This window comes from Macrobrachium nipponense, chromosome 7 (genome assembly GCF_015104395.2).
Source record: "Macrobrachium nipponense isolate FS-2020 chromosome 7, ASM1510439v2, whole genome shotgun sequence".
Taxonomy (NCBI): Eukaryota; Metazoa; Arthropoda; class Malacostraca; order Decapoda; family Palaemonidae; genus Macrobrachium; species Macrobrachium nipponense.
This window is the reverse complement of record NC_061109.1, coordinates 18,419,299-18,436,608: the sequence shown is the minus strand read 5'-3', so window position 1 is coordinate 18,436,608 and position 17,310 is coordinate 18,419,299. Positions and strand designations below refer to the sequence as shown.

The 17,310-nt window shown below is 38.6% G+C and overlaps 1 protein-coding gene across 4 annotated transcripts in view; it reads left to right on the top strand.

The window, feature by feature from the left end:
* Positions 1–17,310, top strand: part of LOC135216983 (cyclin-dependent kinase inhibitor 3-like) — an 80,018-nt gene that overhangs the window by 18,931 nt on the left and 43,777 nt on the right. For 3 of the 4 annotated variants that reach the window (XM_064252528.1, XM_064252527.1, XM_064252529.1), the window contains 5 exons: positions 1,453–1,544; positions 9,590–9,690; positions 14,154–14,228; positions 15,366–15,588; positions 16,514–16,649. In XM_064252528.1, the coding sequence (XP_064108598.1) occupies positions 1,453–1,544; positions 9,590–9,690; positions 14,154–14,228; positions 15,366–15,588; positions 16,514–16,649 (627 nt within the window). The remainder of the gene's footprint in view (positions 1–1,452; positions 1,545–9,589; positions 9,691–14,153; positions 14,229–15,365; positions 15,589–16,513; positions 16,650–17,310) is intronic. The other variant, XM_064252530.1, reaches the window with a different exon arrangement.

Here is a 17,310-nt window from a genome sequence, read left to right as displayed (position 1 = left end):
GCCTACATTGCACACCAAGATTATACAACAAAATACAGCCTGAAATGAAGATCATACAAGAAGAAAACAGATTTAAAAGAGAACTAAATACTCTTCCTCTTCTGCTGGAACTATGATACTGACGAGAAGACACTAAAAGATAATTCTAAAATATAAGAAGCTGCTTATTTTAAAACATACAAAGGACCACGAGAGAGGGAATTATCCCAATGGAAGGCTGTACATAAAATCAAACAAAGTGATATTTATTTGCCTGTGGTTCGTAGTACACGTTATGGTATTTCTAAGCAACAGTTCCATACAGCCTATTACCCTGGCAATTGGTTTTTGCTTTACTTGTAGTGTTGCCAATGATGGATTTGGTGTTGTTTATTGTCAGTCAATTATCATTAAGCTCATATCTACCCAACATGGTCGGGGACCATTTAGGAATGTGATGTTTTGTGGGGGAAGGTGGCAGTTGGAAACATCAAGAGAACCAGATTGCCAAGTTGTTGTTATGGAATGGTTGTGCGCATGCATAAGTCATTAGGAAGCTGTATGTTTAAGAAGTGATTGGCTATGGAAACCTATTATGAAAGGAACTAACTATACTAACTTAACGTACCCTAACCAAGCAGTCCGTGTTACTTAGCTGGGGGGCTCTGCTTCCCTGGACCCCCTCTGGTGAAAGAAACCACTATTTACCAAAAGTCCCTTATAACACTGCACATGCGCGATAGCATCCCAGGAGGGCCAGCATACAACTTCTGAGGTTAATCACTGGGTAATTACTGTCAACCAACAAAAAATAACTAAATTCTTAATAAGCAACCAAATTACCTCAGGAAATAATGAGTTTCCTCATCAAGTTTGGTTTATGCTCACACTGACAGGCCCACTAGGCCCTAACAGAACTCCACTTTTCATAGTAACATAGCCGTCAGGCAGTTAGATTCATTACTTTTATAGATAGGTAGATATCAGTTTTAGGCCTGGCTTTCATGTCCTAGTCAGTTCAGACGGTTACGTAGGCTAGACTCATTCCATCATCCATTTTGGTTTGTGTTTATCAAGGCTTAGTGGACTCCTTTATGCTTTACTGTTGAATTTACACATGTAGTTCTTGAATAACTTTCAGTTTTGTTTCTTACATTTTTCAATTACTAGTTTAGGGCTATGTAGTATATAATTTCATTGTTTGAAACTTTTTTTTTTATATTAAAATCATTTTAACTTTAACAACACCTTGTTGAATAATTGAGGTGCCATGTTCACAAGGGTTATCCTTGAATTATTTCACTAACTATTGGCCCATAGATCTGGCACATTGGGCATAGGTTAGCACCCGTTTTTGTAGAGTAAATCAAATGTAAGAATGGGCATGGTGGGACTGTATCATATACTAGAATACTTTTGCATTAACATTTCATTGTAAATACAGTGCAGTAAAGGTGACTTATTCATTTTCAGTTTCAGGACAGCATTATGTTTGATTCATCAGATGAAGAGGCGCCAGGGCTTTCTGCAGCTGCCCCACCAACACAGCCACTGAAGATTGATTGGTAAGTTTTGATAATAAGTAAAAGTTGAATGGTTTACCATAGTACCGTAGATACATGCTATATATATGTATAGGGGTGGGTAAGTTTTATACTAGTACTGTATACATAGTTTTGATGATTCAAGGAAGATTGTCAGGTGTTTGTACAAGGTATACATTACTTCATTGATTTACCCTTCCATTATTTTTCTCTGCTAATTGCTAAGTCAACCATTATTTTTCTCTGCTAATTGCTAAGTCACCATTATTTTTCTCTGCTAATTGCTAAGTCAACCATTATTTTTTCTGCTAATTGCTAAGTCAGAACTGTTTCTTTAATCCAAACTTCTGAAGTGATGGTTGGGTTCAGGGACGTGCAGAGAACTTTTTCAGGGCAGGTGCTCAAGTGAAAAAAAGGGCAAAAATATAGAAATGAATGAGGCTAAATATATACTGGCTCAATATTCTTTCAAAATTATTTAAACTCGCCGTTAATAATTCAAGAAAGAGATAAACATGACTGATATCATAGGTACTTGTGGGCTAATGTTTTATATGAACATAAAATCTACAGTACTGACTACCAGTAGAACTAGGAAATTTACCAAAAGAAAAATTAAATATATTACTTTTACATAAATGACTGCATAAAATCAGTCAGTATGATCAATACACTTGGCTAATAACCAGACCTTATCATTTTATATTTATAAGAGAACCCTTCTGTGTGCCATTTCTTTGAGTATGCTGATAACTTCACTGTTGTTGATTGTGATATCCTTTTCAACTGCTAGCAACAAAAGATCAGATAACCTCTCCTCACTGGACAGGCTGCGTAGCTTTGTCTTCACCAGCGTGAGTTTGGAGAAGGTCCTTTCCACTGTTGCAGTTGTGACGGGTAGAGTGGCATAAATTGTTAAGAGTTCAAGCATAAGTGGCAATATCTCCTGGACATTGTTTTCTTTCATCAGGTTGAGCATTGTAGCTGCAGTGTTCTGTGTCAGGCAAGGAAATGAGGAATAGAAGATCTTTAATTCCAACCGTAGCTTTTCTACTTTTTCTAACTCATAAAACTGGCATAATTTTTGCAGGGACTTGAATGCCTCTTCATTCACAGGTTCTTTCCAGTTATCTTGGACTGTCATACAATGAAAGGCATTTAGGATACCCCATGTTGTGTTGTCTCCACCTTTAAATCTTCTTTGTAGCTCTTGTGATATTGTATCTAAAAACATAAAATACTCTCACATGGTAGTACTTATCCAAGGATTGATATTGCTGGTCCTCAGTAGCAGATGTAGCACTATACTTGTATCTTTCAGGCATTTTTCTTCTTCTGCCTTGTCCAGGAATCCCAGAGGGGAGGTCGATGGCCATGGATTCAGCTCTCTCTTTAACATTTGAAAAAGTCTGAAACTTCTCATAATTTCTTAATTCTCTCAAACTTTGTAGCACTCCATCCACAATTCTGTAGGAGGCAGCCAAATCAAAGTCTTTCTGTTGTAGGGCAATAGAGGCATAGACAGTTTCTTGAAAAACTGGGGTTGCAATCTCAAGACAAACAAGAAATTCATAGTTAATACTTTGCAGCAATATTGAGGCGTCCCCTGCTGATGCATCTTGAGGATGTTTTTGCACTATCTCTTCTAAAAATTGCTTCAGAGCTGGGATGACCTTCCTCATGGTTCTAAGAGCTGACTCTCTGCAAGCCCATCTTGTGTCTAATAGCTTCTTAAGTTCAAGTGGGCGGTCTTCTGGATACATTGCTTTCTGGATCTCCATGAAAGCAGCATGCTGTTTTGAAGAGTTAGCAATAAAAGCATACAGTTTCTCCACCAAACTGAAAAAAGTTGCAAACTGAGTACTTGATTTTGCACTTTTGACTAATACTTGATTTAGGCTGTGTGCATGGCAGTGTACATAGAGTGCCTTTGTGTTCTGTCTTTGGAGTCTGGACTGTAATCCATTGTATATTCCACTCATATTTGCTGCCCCATCATATCCTTGTCCACACATATCATCTATGTTCAGGTTATTTGTATTAAGCATAGAGATCACTTCTTTCTCCAGTGCTTCACCAGTGGTTGATTGCACATTGAATACTTGTATTAAACGTTCTTTTATTTTGAAGTCATGTACATATCTCACAACAAAAGAGACCTGTTCTGTATGTGATACATCAGTTGTTTCATCTACAAGCTCCTGTTTATCATTCAATTCGACTGGGTGGTATGTATAGTGTGGGGTTCCAGGTTGCATCCTACCTCCTTAGGAATCCATCACTTTTCTTACTATGTGCGCCATTTCTAGTATCACACTCTTCTGCATGAGTCCTGGAGCTACTTCAGCCTCTAGTTTTTCTAGATTCCTTTTCAGGGATCTTGGGATCATGCCTAGTACTCCTATGATTATGGGTACGATTTCCACTGGCATATCCCATATCCTTCTTATTTCTATTTTCAGATCTTGATACTTATCCATTTTTTCCCTCTCTTTCTCTTCAAATCTGGTGTCCCGTGGTATTGCGACATCAATGAGTGATACTTTCTTCTTGACTTTGTCAATCAACGTCACATCTCATCTGTTTGCACGTATCACCCTATCTGTTCTGATACCATAGTCCCAGAGGATCTTTGCCTGATCGTTTTCTATCACTCCCTCAGGTTGGTGCTTGTACCACTTATTACTGCAAGGTAGCTGATGTTTCTTGCACAGGCTCCAGTGGAGGGCTTTTGCCACTGAATCATGGCTCTTTTTGTACTGGTTCTGTGCAAGTGCTGGACATTCGCTTGCTATGTGGTTTATGGTCTCATTTTTCGTATTGCACTTCCTACATAAGGGAGAGATGTTATTTCCGTTTATCATTCTTTGAACATATCTGGTTCTTAGGGCCTGATCTTGTGCCGCTGTTATCATTCCTTCAGTTTCCTTCTTTAGCTCTCCCCTCTGTAGTCATTGCCATGTGTCATCGCTGGCTAGTTCTTTAGTCTGTCTCATGTATTGTCTGTGCATTGGTTTGTTGTGCCAGTCCTCTGTTCTGTCTGTCATTCTCCTGTCTCTGTATATTTCTGGGTCTTCGTCTACTTTTATTAGTCCTTCTTCCCATACACTCTTTAGCCACTCATCTTCACTGGTTTTCAGATATTGCCCCAGTGCTCTGTTCTCGATGTTGACGCAGTCCTCTATACTTAGTGGTCCTCTCCCTCCTTCCTTTCATGTTATGTATAGTCTGTCCGTATTTGCTCTTGGGTGTAGTGCTTTGTGTATTGTCGTGTTTCCTGGTTTTCTGATCTATGCTGCGGAGTTCTGCCTTCGTCCATTCCACTATTCCTGCGGTGTATCAGATTACTGGCACTGCCCATGTGTTTATGGCTTTTATCATATTTCTGGCGTTGAGTTTTGACTTGAGTATCGCCTCGAGTCTCTGCATATATTCTTTCCTGATTGTGTCCTTCATCTCTTGGTGTTTCATATCCCCTCCTTTCATTATTCCCAGGTATTTGTATCCTGTCTCATTTATGTGTTTGATGTTGCTCCCATCTGGGAGCTTTATCCCTTCAGTTCTCGTTACTTTGCCTTTTTGTATGTTGACTAAGGCGCATTTTTCTATTCCAAACTCCATCCTGATGTCCCCAGATACAATCCTTACAGTCTGGATTAGGGTATGTATTTCCTTGATGCTCTCACCATACAGCTTGATGTCGTCCATGAACATCAGATGGTTGGTTCTGTTGCCTCTTTTCTTGAGTTGGTACCCGGCATCCATCTTCTGTAGTACTTTTGTCATGGGAATCATGGCTACTACGAAGAGTAGTGGGGACAGTGAGTCGCCCTGGAAGATCCCTCTCCTGATATTAACCTCTGCTAGTCTTATTCCAGAGCTTGTAAGTATTGTATTCCAGTTGCGCATTGTATTTTTGAGGAAGCTGATGGTGTTTTCCACTGCCCCATATAATTATTATTATTGTTATTATTATTATTATTATTGTTATTATTATTATTTAAATTATTATAATTAATTATTTATTATTATTATTATTATTATTATTATTATTATTATTAGATTATTATTATTATTATTATTATTATTATAAAAATAATAATAATAATTATTATTATTATTATTATTATTATTATTATTATTAGTTATTATTATATATATATTTTTTTTTTTTTTTTTTTTGCTCTATCACAGTCCTCCAATTCGACTGGGTTGTATTTATAGTGTGGGTTCCGGGTTGCATCCTGCCTCCTTAGGAGTCCATCACTTTTCTTACTATGTGTGCCGTTTCTAGGATCACACTCTTCTGCATGAGTCCTGGAGCTACTTCAGCCTCTAGTTTTTCTAGATTCCTTTTCAGGGATCTTGGGATCGTGCCTAATGCTCTATGATTATGGGTACGATTTCCACTGGCATATCCCATATCCTTCTTATTTCTATTTTCAGATCTTGATACTTATCCATTTTTTCCCTCTCTTTCTCTTCAACTCTGGTGTCCCATGGTATTGCGACATCAATGAGTGATACTTTCTTCTTGACTTTGTCAATCAACGTCACGTCTGGTCTGTTTGCACGTATCACCCTATCCGTTCTGATACCATAGTCCCAGAGGATCTTTGCCTGATCGTTTTCTATCACTCCTTCAGGTTGGTGCTCGTACCACTTATTACTGCAAGGTAGCTGATGTTTCTTGCACAGGCTCCAGTGGAGGGCTTTTGCCACTGAATCATGGCTCTTTTTGTACTGGTTCTGTGCAAGTGCTGGACATTCGCTTGCTATGTGGTTTATGGTCTCATTTTTCGTATTGCACTTCCTACATAAGGGAGAGATGTTATTTCCGTTTATCATTCTTTGAACATATCTGGTTCTTAGGGCCTGATCTTGTGCCGCTGTTATCATTCCTTCAGTTTCCTTCTTTAGCTCTCCCCTCTGTAGCCATTGCCAATTGTCATCGCTGGCTAGTTCTTTAGTCTGTCTCATGTATTGTCCGTGCATTGGTTTGTTGTGCCAGTCCTCTGTTCTTTCTGTCTTTCTCCTGTCTCTGTATATTTCTGGGTCTTCGTCTACTTTTATTAGTCATTCTTCCCATGCACTCTTTAGCCACTCGTCTTCACTGGTTTTCAGATATTGCCCCAGTGCTCTGTTTTCGATGTTGACGCAGTCCTCTATACTTAGTAGTCCTCTCCCTCCTTCCTTTTGTGTTATGTATAGTCTGTCCGTATTTGCTCTTGGGTGTAGTGCTTTGTGTATTGTCGTGTTTCCTGGTTTTCTGATCTATGCTGCGGAGTTCTGCCTTCGTCCATTCCACTATTCCTGCGGTGTATCAGATTACTGGCACTGCCCATGTGTTTATGGCTTTTATCATATTTCTGGCGTTGAGTTTTGACTTGAGTATCGCCTCGAGTCTCTGCATATATTCTTTCCTGATTGTGTCCTTCATCTCTTGGTGTTTCATATCCCCTCCTTTCATTATTCCCAGGTATTTGTATCCTGTCTCATTTATGTGTTTGATGTTGCTCCCATCTGGTAGCTTTATCCCTTCAGTTCTCGTTACTTTGCCTTTTTGTATGTTGACTAAGGCACATTTTTCTATTCCAAACTCCATCCTGATGTCCCCAGATACAATCCTTACAGTCTGGATTAGGGTATCTATTTCCTTGATGCTCTTACCATACAGCTTGATGTCGTCCATGAACATCAGATGGTTATTATTATTATTATTATTATTATTATTATTATTATTATTACTATTATTATTACGTATTATCATTGACACAGATAGGCGACATAGGCGGCGGGCCTATAATACATCCCTCTCAAAAGGGATTGGGTTGTCCAAGAAGTAGCAAAAATGGGAAGTGATGTATCTCGTACTTACTTCTTCTTACTTCTTACATCAAGAACAGATGTTTTTTGTCACTGCTTGATTGACAAATTCATTTAATTTTTTTTATCCCATTTTTCATCCATTTTATGAATGTCAGACTATATTTCATGTACCAGTATTGTTTTATATTTTTTATATTAATTTTCTCATGTACCGTATTTCTGGGCTCGGCCGTGTCGCTCCGTGAAATAGGTTCCTTTAGCACTATTTCTAAGGTAAAATATTGTTATAATACCAGAGAACTGCTAAATAGGACATGCCAGAATATTCTGGTTCGCTCACCTTTATTAAAAGGTGTCGGTATGGTTCCTGGGGCGAGTGAAAACCACTACCACGGGACCCTCTCCAATTAGCCTCTCCTACATCAAAAACCCTTCAGGATAGGGGAGCCGACCTACGGCTCACTATCTGCTACGTCATTCCTTTGATAGCACTACTACGAGACGCACGCGTTTTTGTTTGCTCCCTTGTGTTTCTCGCTTTTTGCTTTTTTTACGTTGCAATGGATCGTCAATCTGCTTCTGCATCCAACATTGCGCCCGAAGCAGCATCCCGAACAGACTGTGAGGCCTGAAAGATAAGGATAGTGTTAACCTTGAACTTATCTTAACATTTTATAATTAATTCTAACCAGTATCTCCAAAGTTATATTATTTTAATTATCAATGACCACCCCGTACGCAGATGTAAACCCCGTAAGGAAACTTACATCAGAGGTAACACGTTCGACGAGGTCGTAGCATGAGAATGCCAGACTATCGAACCTTCAAGTTGTACCGCGCAGGTGGCGTGGCTCCGGCAAACGTCATGCCCAGAGGGGTCTTGAAGGACGGCGTCACAGCCGGCAACCAAACACTGAGTGGCCTATAATAGTAATGATACATGAGTACCATTGGTAATCAGGTATGAAAAGTTCATGGTAAACATTAAATAATGCTGGAGTATTCCGGTTTAGTAAGATATGTCCGACTCTGCCAGTCTTGCCATGTACCATACTGAGCACTCCGGAACCGTAGTAGCAGGTAGTTAGATGTATTCCGGTGATACCAGAGCACAGACCACTACCTAAACGGGATAGCTACTCGATATATACCGGAGAGGAGGAGTACCAGTAGGCACCGGGCGAGATGGCGGGTCTGGATGGATAGAACCCAAAGGTTCTGTAAACGTAAACTAACAAGAGAGTAGTAACTCACTTGGGAGCGTATGCTCAGTACAGTAATACTATGTACTGTAAGTTACTTTATCGTGTTGTGTGTAAACTTAATTACTTATGTTATTAGCCATGGGTCCCAAGAATGTTGCTGAAGTTCACGGAAAGAAGAGGATGCTTTCTATGGAGAACAAAGATGTAGATAATCAAAAAGTGTTAATGTTTTCTGCCATTTGTTAATGTGTTTTGTAAAGTTTAGTGTTAATGTTTTCTGCCATTTTTTAATGTGTTTCGTAAAGTTAGGTGTTCATGTTTTCTGTCATTTGTCCTCCTCCTCTGTCGTCACTTTCGGACATCGCCTCACTCGAAAGTTAAGGTTCCACATTTTACTACATACGCACGTACGTGTGCATACAGTATTTCTTGTACCATGTACACAAATACACTTTATTTACAGGTACAGTCATGGTTATGTTAGGTATTGAATGGTCCAAATTGTTGTATTTCATTGTTTATTGGTCAATTTAGCTTTATAAAATTTACTGTGGTGTTTTTGCAGGGCTTGGAATGAATTAGGCAATTTACATATAAAACGTAGTTCTAGATATGAAAAAATCAGGTTACAAAGGCCGCTTCGGAACGGATTAATTTTGTAACCTGAGGCACTACTGTATGTGAATTCTTTTATTATTTTTCTTGGTAATGGGGAGCCCAAGCAAAGGTTAGGAAACTGTGAGAGCAGTAGCTGCTGATGGTTAGAATGACAAAAACCCTAATTTTTCAGAATTCGTTCTTCACTTATGGACTAAATTTATATAATTCATTAAGCCAGAAATTATCCATTAATGTAAATTTACTATTTATACGCCATTGTGTTTGTACTGTTACAGAGTTATAAAGTAGGACAAGAAAACTTTAGGAAAGTCAGTAAGTCATGAACAAACTATACAGCATATGATATTTCAAAAATATAGTTCTCTTTTTTTTATTTACATTTCCTATTCATGATTACTATTTTTTTCGCAGGCTCAACATGTCATTCATGGACTGTCCTCAAAGCGTAGCTCTCAGTGGTTTACCTGGATGTCGTTTCAGAAATATTTGGCAGAACCTTGCCAGAGACTTAGGTAAGTTTTTCTCCAATATGAAAATTTATTGTTGAAGCTATAGTACACGAATCCCTCTCTCATCCACTTATATAATCAAATTACACTTTTAGTTCACCTTTTTCTTCTCTCTGTAGCAGTTATGTATAATTTCACAAAATCACAAAAGTGTCCATAAAACTGTACTGTGTGAAGTATTCAACATCAAGATCAAAGCAAAGATCAAGCACATAATTCAGGTAGGAAATGCAGTTCTAATTACTTTTGCCTAGCCAGGCAAGCTTGCACATGACTATTATGCTGTATGCCTGAATGTGGATGTTGAGCACTGACTGGCTAATTGATGCTGAGGGCATTAAGGAGGGAGGGGATAATGATTACATGTTTTGGATGTAGGTTGAGGGAAATCCTCACAATGGTTCACTGTCAGTCTCACAACTCTTGCTTGTTAATTGTGCAGTCTGAATTTTAGTACATTGTGTCAGGTTTATGTCCCATGGTACCCACAGATATTGTAAATTCTCAGCCAACAACCTCTACCAGGCTAAATGATTCTGATTTTGTTGTTGGTGTAATAACAGGCATTCATCCAGTCAAGTGCTCTCTTCCAGGGATCACAGATTTCATTTTTCTTTGTCCATACATGATATTCTATCTCTTACATCATGGGTTATGTGTTCCCCCTTTGGTAGGTATTTTCCAGTCAGTGGAATTGAAGAAGCTCATCGAGCTCTTTGACAAGGATTTTCTTAGGGGGCATTTTAAATCTCCTAATAAAGCCTCAGTATGATCTGGTTCAAGAGGTATCATTGCTAGAAGTCGCATTGAAAACCGTCTTTCTGCTTGTCTGAATAATCAAGATGCAAGCACTATTAGGCTTTAAAGCCACACATGCTATAGATTGGGTAATAGTGGGACTGCTATTTTGTACCTTACTCTATAGAAAATAGCCAGAACCGTACCCAGTACCTTTTGTCATTTTATCCCTGTCTTGTCACAAGTAACAAGATGGACCAGTGGTTTGCCCAGTGAGAGCAATTCAGCTCTGCCTAATCTTTACAGGACAGAAAGTGCAAGCAAAAGTGCTGGTCCATGAAGTCTGAACCATCTTGACTTCTTGCTTTTGACATGGTTTTCCCTTTTAATTTGAATACTGTACAGGTATCTGTTGGTGCCAATCCACCTTTGCTACTTTTTATCTAAATATACTCTTCATAAATACAGTGGTACCTCGAGATACGAAAGGCTCAACTTACAAAAAACTCGAGATACAAAAGCTAATACGAAAAATTTAACGGCTCTACATACGAAAAGTTTTCAAGATCGAAAGGTTTCTGTTAAGTCCGAGATTCGCCCGAACCACCGATAACAATTTTGAAACTTGAGCGCCGCCAACTGAGTAGACTCGCCACCATCCTCCTGCTCTCCTATTGGTTCCTGATGCTAGACACTGCCATGAGATCCTTCTCTCCTATTGGTCAGCATCCCTCCCATGATGCATCTATGTACGTAGCGGCGTGCCTCAGCCACTCAGTAGCAGCATCGTTATCGTACGCACGCGGTATTCGTTCGGTCTAACGATTTCGTTTAGTAACGTAAATTCGTTAGTGATTTCGTTGCAGTATACGTACTTTATCATGTTGTGTGAAAACTTTATTCTACTTATACGTAAATTATATACAGTATATACGTAGTCATGGGTCCCAAGAAAGTTGAAATTCACAGAAAGAAGCGAATGCTCTCTTTGGAGACAAAGATGGAGATTATCAAGAAGTATGAAGCTGGTATGCGATTGAGTGTGATCGCAAAGGAATACGGCCGAAATCCGTCGACAATAGGCACCATCCTTAAGCAGAAGGATGTCATCAAAGCAGCTACACCTTCCAAGGGCATCACTATTTTGTCCAGCAAGAGGATCCACGTGCACGACGAGATGGAATGGCTGCTTCTTGTCTGGATAAAAGACAAAGAAATCGCTGGCGATACGATAACGGAGACGGCAATCTCCCACAAGGCCAGCGCTATTTTCAGCGATTTGATTGCCCAGGCGGAAGACGACGGAGGGGAAGGGACTTCAACACCAACCCCAGAGTTCAAGGCTTCGCATGGGTGGTTCGAGAAATTTCGTAAACAGACTGGCATCCATTCGGTGGTGCGGCATGGGGAGGCTGCCAGCTCGGACACGAAAGCGGCCGAAGCCTTTAAAAAGACATTCGACGAGATGATAACCAAGGAAGGCTACAGTTCTCAGCAAGTCTTCAACTGTGATGAGACTGGCCTTTTTTGGAAAAAAATGCCTCGTCGGACGTACATCACGGAGGAAGAGAAGAAGCTACCCGGGCATAAGCCTATGAAAGACAGGCTTACGCTCGCACTTTGTTCCAACGCCAGTGTGGATTGCAAGGTGAAGCCCCTACTGGTGTATCATTCCAAGACTCCTCGAGCCTTCAAGGCCCACAAAGTGCTTAAGGAGAAGCTTCCAGTGATGTGGAGGGCTAATGCAAAAGCCTGGGTAACAAGGCTTTTGTTCACGGAGTGGGTAAATCTTTGTTTCAGCCTGACAGTGAAGAAATTCTTGGAAGAGAAGCGCCTCCCCCTGAAATGTCTGCTGGTGTTGGACAATGCCCCTCCCCACCCTCCTGGCCTCGAGGAAGATATCCTAGCGGAGTATTCCTTCATCAAGATTCTTTATCTTCCGCCTAACACCACCCCTCTCCTCCAGCCCATGGACCAGCAAGTGATATCGAACTTTAAGAAGCTGTACACGAAACATCTTTTCAAGAGATGTTTCGACATCACCGATACCACAAACCTCACCTTGCGTGAATTTTGGAAGGAGCATTTCGACATCGTCATATGCATCAGACTGATCGAACAAGCTTGGCAGGAGGTTTCGAGGCGAACCTTGAATTCCTCGTGGAGGAAACTCTGGTCTGATGCCGTATCCGCCCAAGACTTCGAGGGATTCGACGTGGGCGAAGCTGGTGCTGCAGATTCAGAAACAGTTGACAATCCTGAAACTGTTTTGCAACCAGATCTTGACGAGATCGTTGCACTCGGCAGGTCCATGGGGCTGGTCGTCGACGAGGACGACATCAACGACCTTCTTGAGGAGCACCAAGAGGAGCTTACGACGGATGACCTGAAGGAGTTGGAGGCCATGCAACATAACGTCGTTCAAGAGGAGTTCTCTAGCAGCGGCTAGGAGGAGGAGGGCGACCCTATGACAACGGCAGAAATTAAGGATGTTCTAGCCACTTTTCATAAAGTGCAATCATTTATAGAAAAAAAGACATCCCGAAAAGGCTCACACAGGTCGTATGCTTGCGCAGTTCGATGATGTTTGCCTGAGTCGTTTCAGGAACATTGTGAAAAGTAGGCTTAAGCAATCTTCTTTGGATAGTTATCTTTTAAAGAGGCCTTTAGCATTAGCATTAGTAAGCAAAAAGGAAGAACCAAGTGATAAAAAACAGAAAGTTGAAAGTGGTGATGAAGTTGAAATTTTGTTTAAAAAAAAAAAAAAAATTACAAATCAAAAATAGAAAAAAAAAAAATTTATTTTAGTTTTTTGTAAAGTTAAGTGTTACAGTTTTGTTAATGTGTTTCGTAAATTTTAGTTTAGTTTTCCTTACATTTTTTTATGTGTTTCGTAAAGTTAAGTGTACGTACGTACTTACGTACGTATCTGCCATTTGTCCTCCTCCTTTGCCGCCACTTTCGGAGATAGCCTCACTCGAAAGGTAAGCTTCCACATTTTACTACATACGTACAGTATTTCTTGTATACCATGTACACTAATAAACTTTATTTACAGGTAATTAGCATTATGTTATTAAGTTAGGTATTGAATGGTCCAATATGTTGTAGTATTTCATTGTTTATAGGTCAATTTAGCTTTATTATGAAATTTACTGGGGTGTTTTTGTAGGGCTTGGAACGGATGAGCCATTTTACATGTAAAATGTGGTCCAAGATACGAAAACCTCATGATACGAAGGGCGCCTCGGAACGGATTAATTTCGTATCTCAAGGTACCACTGTAATTGGATTTGCTAAGACCAATAGTTGGAGCTGGCTTAGTGTTACAAGTGATAGAAGACATTGAGCATTTTTTATCTTCTTCAAGACTCCATCTTTGTTCAGTCATTCATGATAAGACCTAGCAACATTGACTTTTGGGATTACTGGTTTATAAACTTTGTAAATGGTATGTTTCAGTGTTAAACCATAGGAGACTTAACAGATACAAGCTCTTTGCTTTACACTATGAGTTTATTCCTATTATGAACAACCCTCTTGAATTATCAGGCCCTTGTTTCATTACTCTTAATCACCAAGCATACAGGAGTCACACTTATAGTTGATGAAGTTGTATGATAACAAATTGAATTTTTATAACTCAAAATTAGTTTTTTTTTCATACATATGCATCAATTGTATACTGTAATAAGTTCCTTCCTCTTAATCATCTGCTCACAAACGAGATGGAAAGTTGACATTTCAAGGAGGGAAGAACAGCTCAAGTCATATTCTTCAAGACAGTGCCTCCCATCTATGGAGTGAGTCTCCATATGATAGATGAATGTTTTTTTATTTGTAGAAAGAAATTGCAAATTCAAGACAGTACAGTATGTATTTTTGCTAGATGTACAAACCTGAAGTCTTTTATCTCTATTATCTCAATTCTTATTGTTGAGGGAATAAGTGACTGATAGTTGAGTGATTGGGTGAGCCCCTCCTCCCATTACTCACAGGCTCCTTCTGTTGAGGTAGTTAACTATTGTGTTACTAAGTTTCAACAACCAGACCAACCTTCACTGAAGGTGACCCATATATTAAAGTACAGTAATTTAACCAGAACACAGGTAATTTATTTATCCCTCACAGGGCTAACCCAAAGGATTTGGATTTAGTAATGATAAAGTTTCAATTTTTCCCGTCTCATTATGGCCATTTCAAAGACTTCTGGTTTGTATATGTATAAAAATGCAAATTATCTTGAGTATCTTTGCTTTGTCATGGCATTCTCTTAAGTAGGTAGAAAATCCTATAACTCCTAGAAGCAGATTTATCTACACACTTGATAAATCTCTAATTATGTATCTGAATAAGAAGAGAATGATTTTGTAGTCTGTAATTGCTGTCTTACCTTTTAGTAATAGTAAAATTGTTGTTTATAAGTTCTAATTACTTGTGTACATTTTGCTTTCTGCTTAATCTTTAAACTGTCCTGCACATTTTATTGTGCCTTATATATGTTACAATTTTATAAGATAGATACTTGGAACTTATTGATTTTGTACAATTGTTGCTGCTTTAACCATTACACCAGTCTTGAAATACTTATCCTTGTAATAAATAAGTGATTCTTGTCAGTGCTGTAGTTAGGATTCAGTATCACAGTTATATCATGTGTGAAATGGATATTTAACAGAGAAGGTAAATTACCTTAACTGGAACATTGCTTACTGTAGCAGTTGCCCTTATCCTGGATCCTGGTGACAGGGAGTCACAATCGTCAGGAAATTTCTTTTGGGAGCAGAGGACAGTGTTTTGGATAAGTTTATATAACAAGGCTGATACTGTACTTTGTCTCCATTTTAGGCTAATGCATAAACTTGGGTGCTGATAAGTTGATACCTTCCTTTGTTTTATATCCATAAATAGTATAGTACATGATGCTTTTCTCCTTTCAGACAAAATTGAATATTTCGGCATCACAGATGTTGTAATGCTGATGACGAAAGGGGAACTTAGAAAGTACAGAGTTCCAAACCTAATGAATGAATACGAAATGAGAGGTTTGACAGTCCACCATTTCCCGTTTTTGGATGGAACAGCACCACCTGTTGAAACTGTCGTAGATATTATCGATTTAGTACGGCAAGCTTTGGAGGCCAAGCGAAAAATCTTAATTCAGTGAGTTGTATTAAATGTTTACCACTGTATATGTATCCAAGCACAGTATCATTCAAATTATATAGCAAAATTTAAAATTTTATTTGCTCATTATGTACCTGTATATTCCTAAATGCCAGAGTAAATGACATGATTTGTCATAATTACGTACACTTTTACTGTTCACAAGATTTCCTGTATCTAAGGATAAACTTCATTTAGTGCCAGTCCTTTGCTATCCTACAAAACTAGGAAAACTGGTTTACATGCAGATTCCAATAGGAATGTACATACATACATATTCCCTAAAGATAAGAATTAATTTAAGTCACACAAAACTTTGTTTCTGAAATAGGGAGGAGGAAACTACCCAAGCTGATATAATAAGTATTCAAGTAGTTTTTAAAATCAGGTGTTTGGCTGTGTTTTAATATAGATTGTAGTATTCTCTCAGCTTGTGCTAAGGTAGGAAAATATAGTAGACCTTGTGGGGGACTGGTACCAGACCCCCTTGCAAATAGCTATAATCTGCAAATAATTAAAACCCCTCTAAAAACTTTTAGAACTGCCCATTTTGTTAGTTAAAACAAAACAAAAAACTCTAAAAATGCTTATACCTTAGTAATTCAATAGTTTTATCGCAAAAGTCCATTTAGTCACGAAAATTACATAAAAATACAGTAATCTGTGAATATTTCTCTGTGAAAAATCTGTGAATAGGCGGGTCTGCAAATCGCAAGTCTGCGAATAGCAGGAGTCAACCATATCATCCTTGATTTATACATTGAATATTTTATGTATAATGTTAACAGTGTAACTAAAACCATGATCCTCCCTATGTATTTCTTTTTTATTCTACAGAACGGTTCCAGTTTTCAGCAGCTGAACCCATCAGTATTATTGAGTACATTAAGTATCTTTATATAAATGCTTCTTCTCTCTTCAGCTGTATTGGTGGCCTTGGCCGAGCATGTGTCATTGCATCCTGCCTTCTCCAGTATTTCAACAATTCCTTAACCCCAGATCAAACCATTTGTCACATAAGGGATCTCAGAGGAGCAAGGGCAGTTCAAACTGTAAAGGTATGTAGTACTTACTTAACTCTTCCTCTCTCATCCAATGCTGATTTACTGTGGTTAATACCAACTGGTATTTAGACAAATTTTTATTCGTAGGACATCAGTACTGCTTACATAGTAAATAGGTTTTTGTATCAGCTGTCAATGAAAAATTGGGATTTTTCAAACATGTCAATGAAAAATTGGAATTTTTCAAACATTCAAGAAAAGGTCTCTGTGTGTATTATTTTTTTCAATTGCCCATGATTAATAATTATTGATAATATGGGTTCTGTTACTAATTTCAAAGTCTGGCATGTGACTTATTCCATTACATAACATTCAAAACATCCTTAAGATTACAGTTCATCTGCTATATGAATAGTTACCAAATGTTATGTATACCTTCATTGTGTATCCCACATACGTATGCTTGAAAACATTTTGCAAACTCCAGTTTAATCTTGTATACTCTAATATTTTATCTAAAATTTGTCATTTTGCTTAATTAACAAAAGCTGAAACCCTATTAGGCAAGTCTTCATATAATCTGCAAGACCGTTGTTCTTGTGAGACTTAGTATGGAGTTTCCTCCCAATATTGGAACAGTTCCTGCAGTATGCCTGTTGGTACACATTCCATCTTTAGTTTTTAGTTTGTTCCCTTTTCCCTCTCTCTTGCTTTG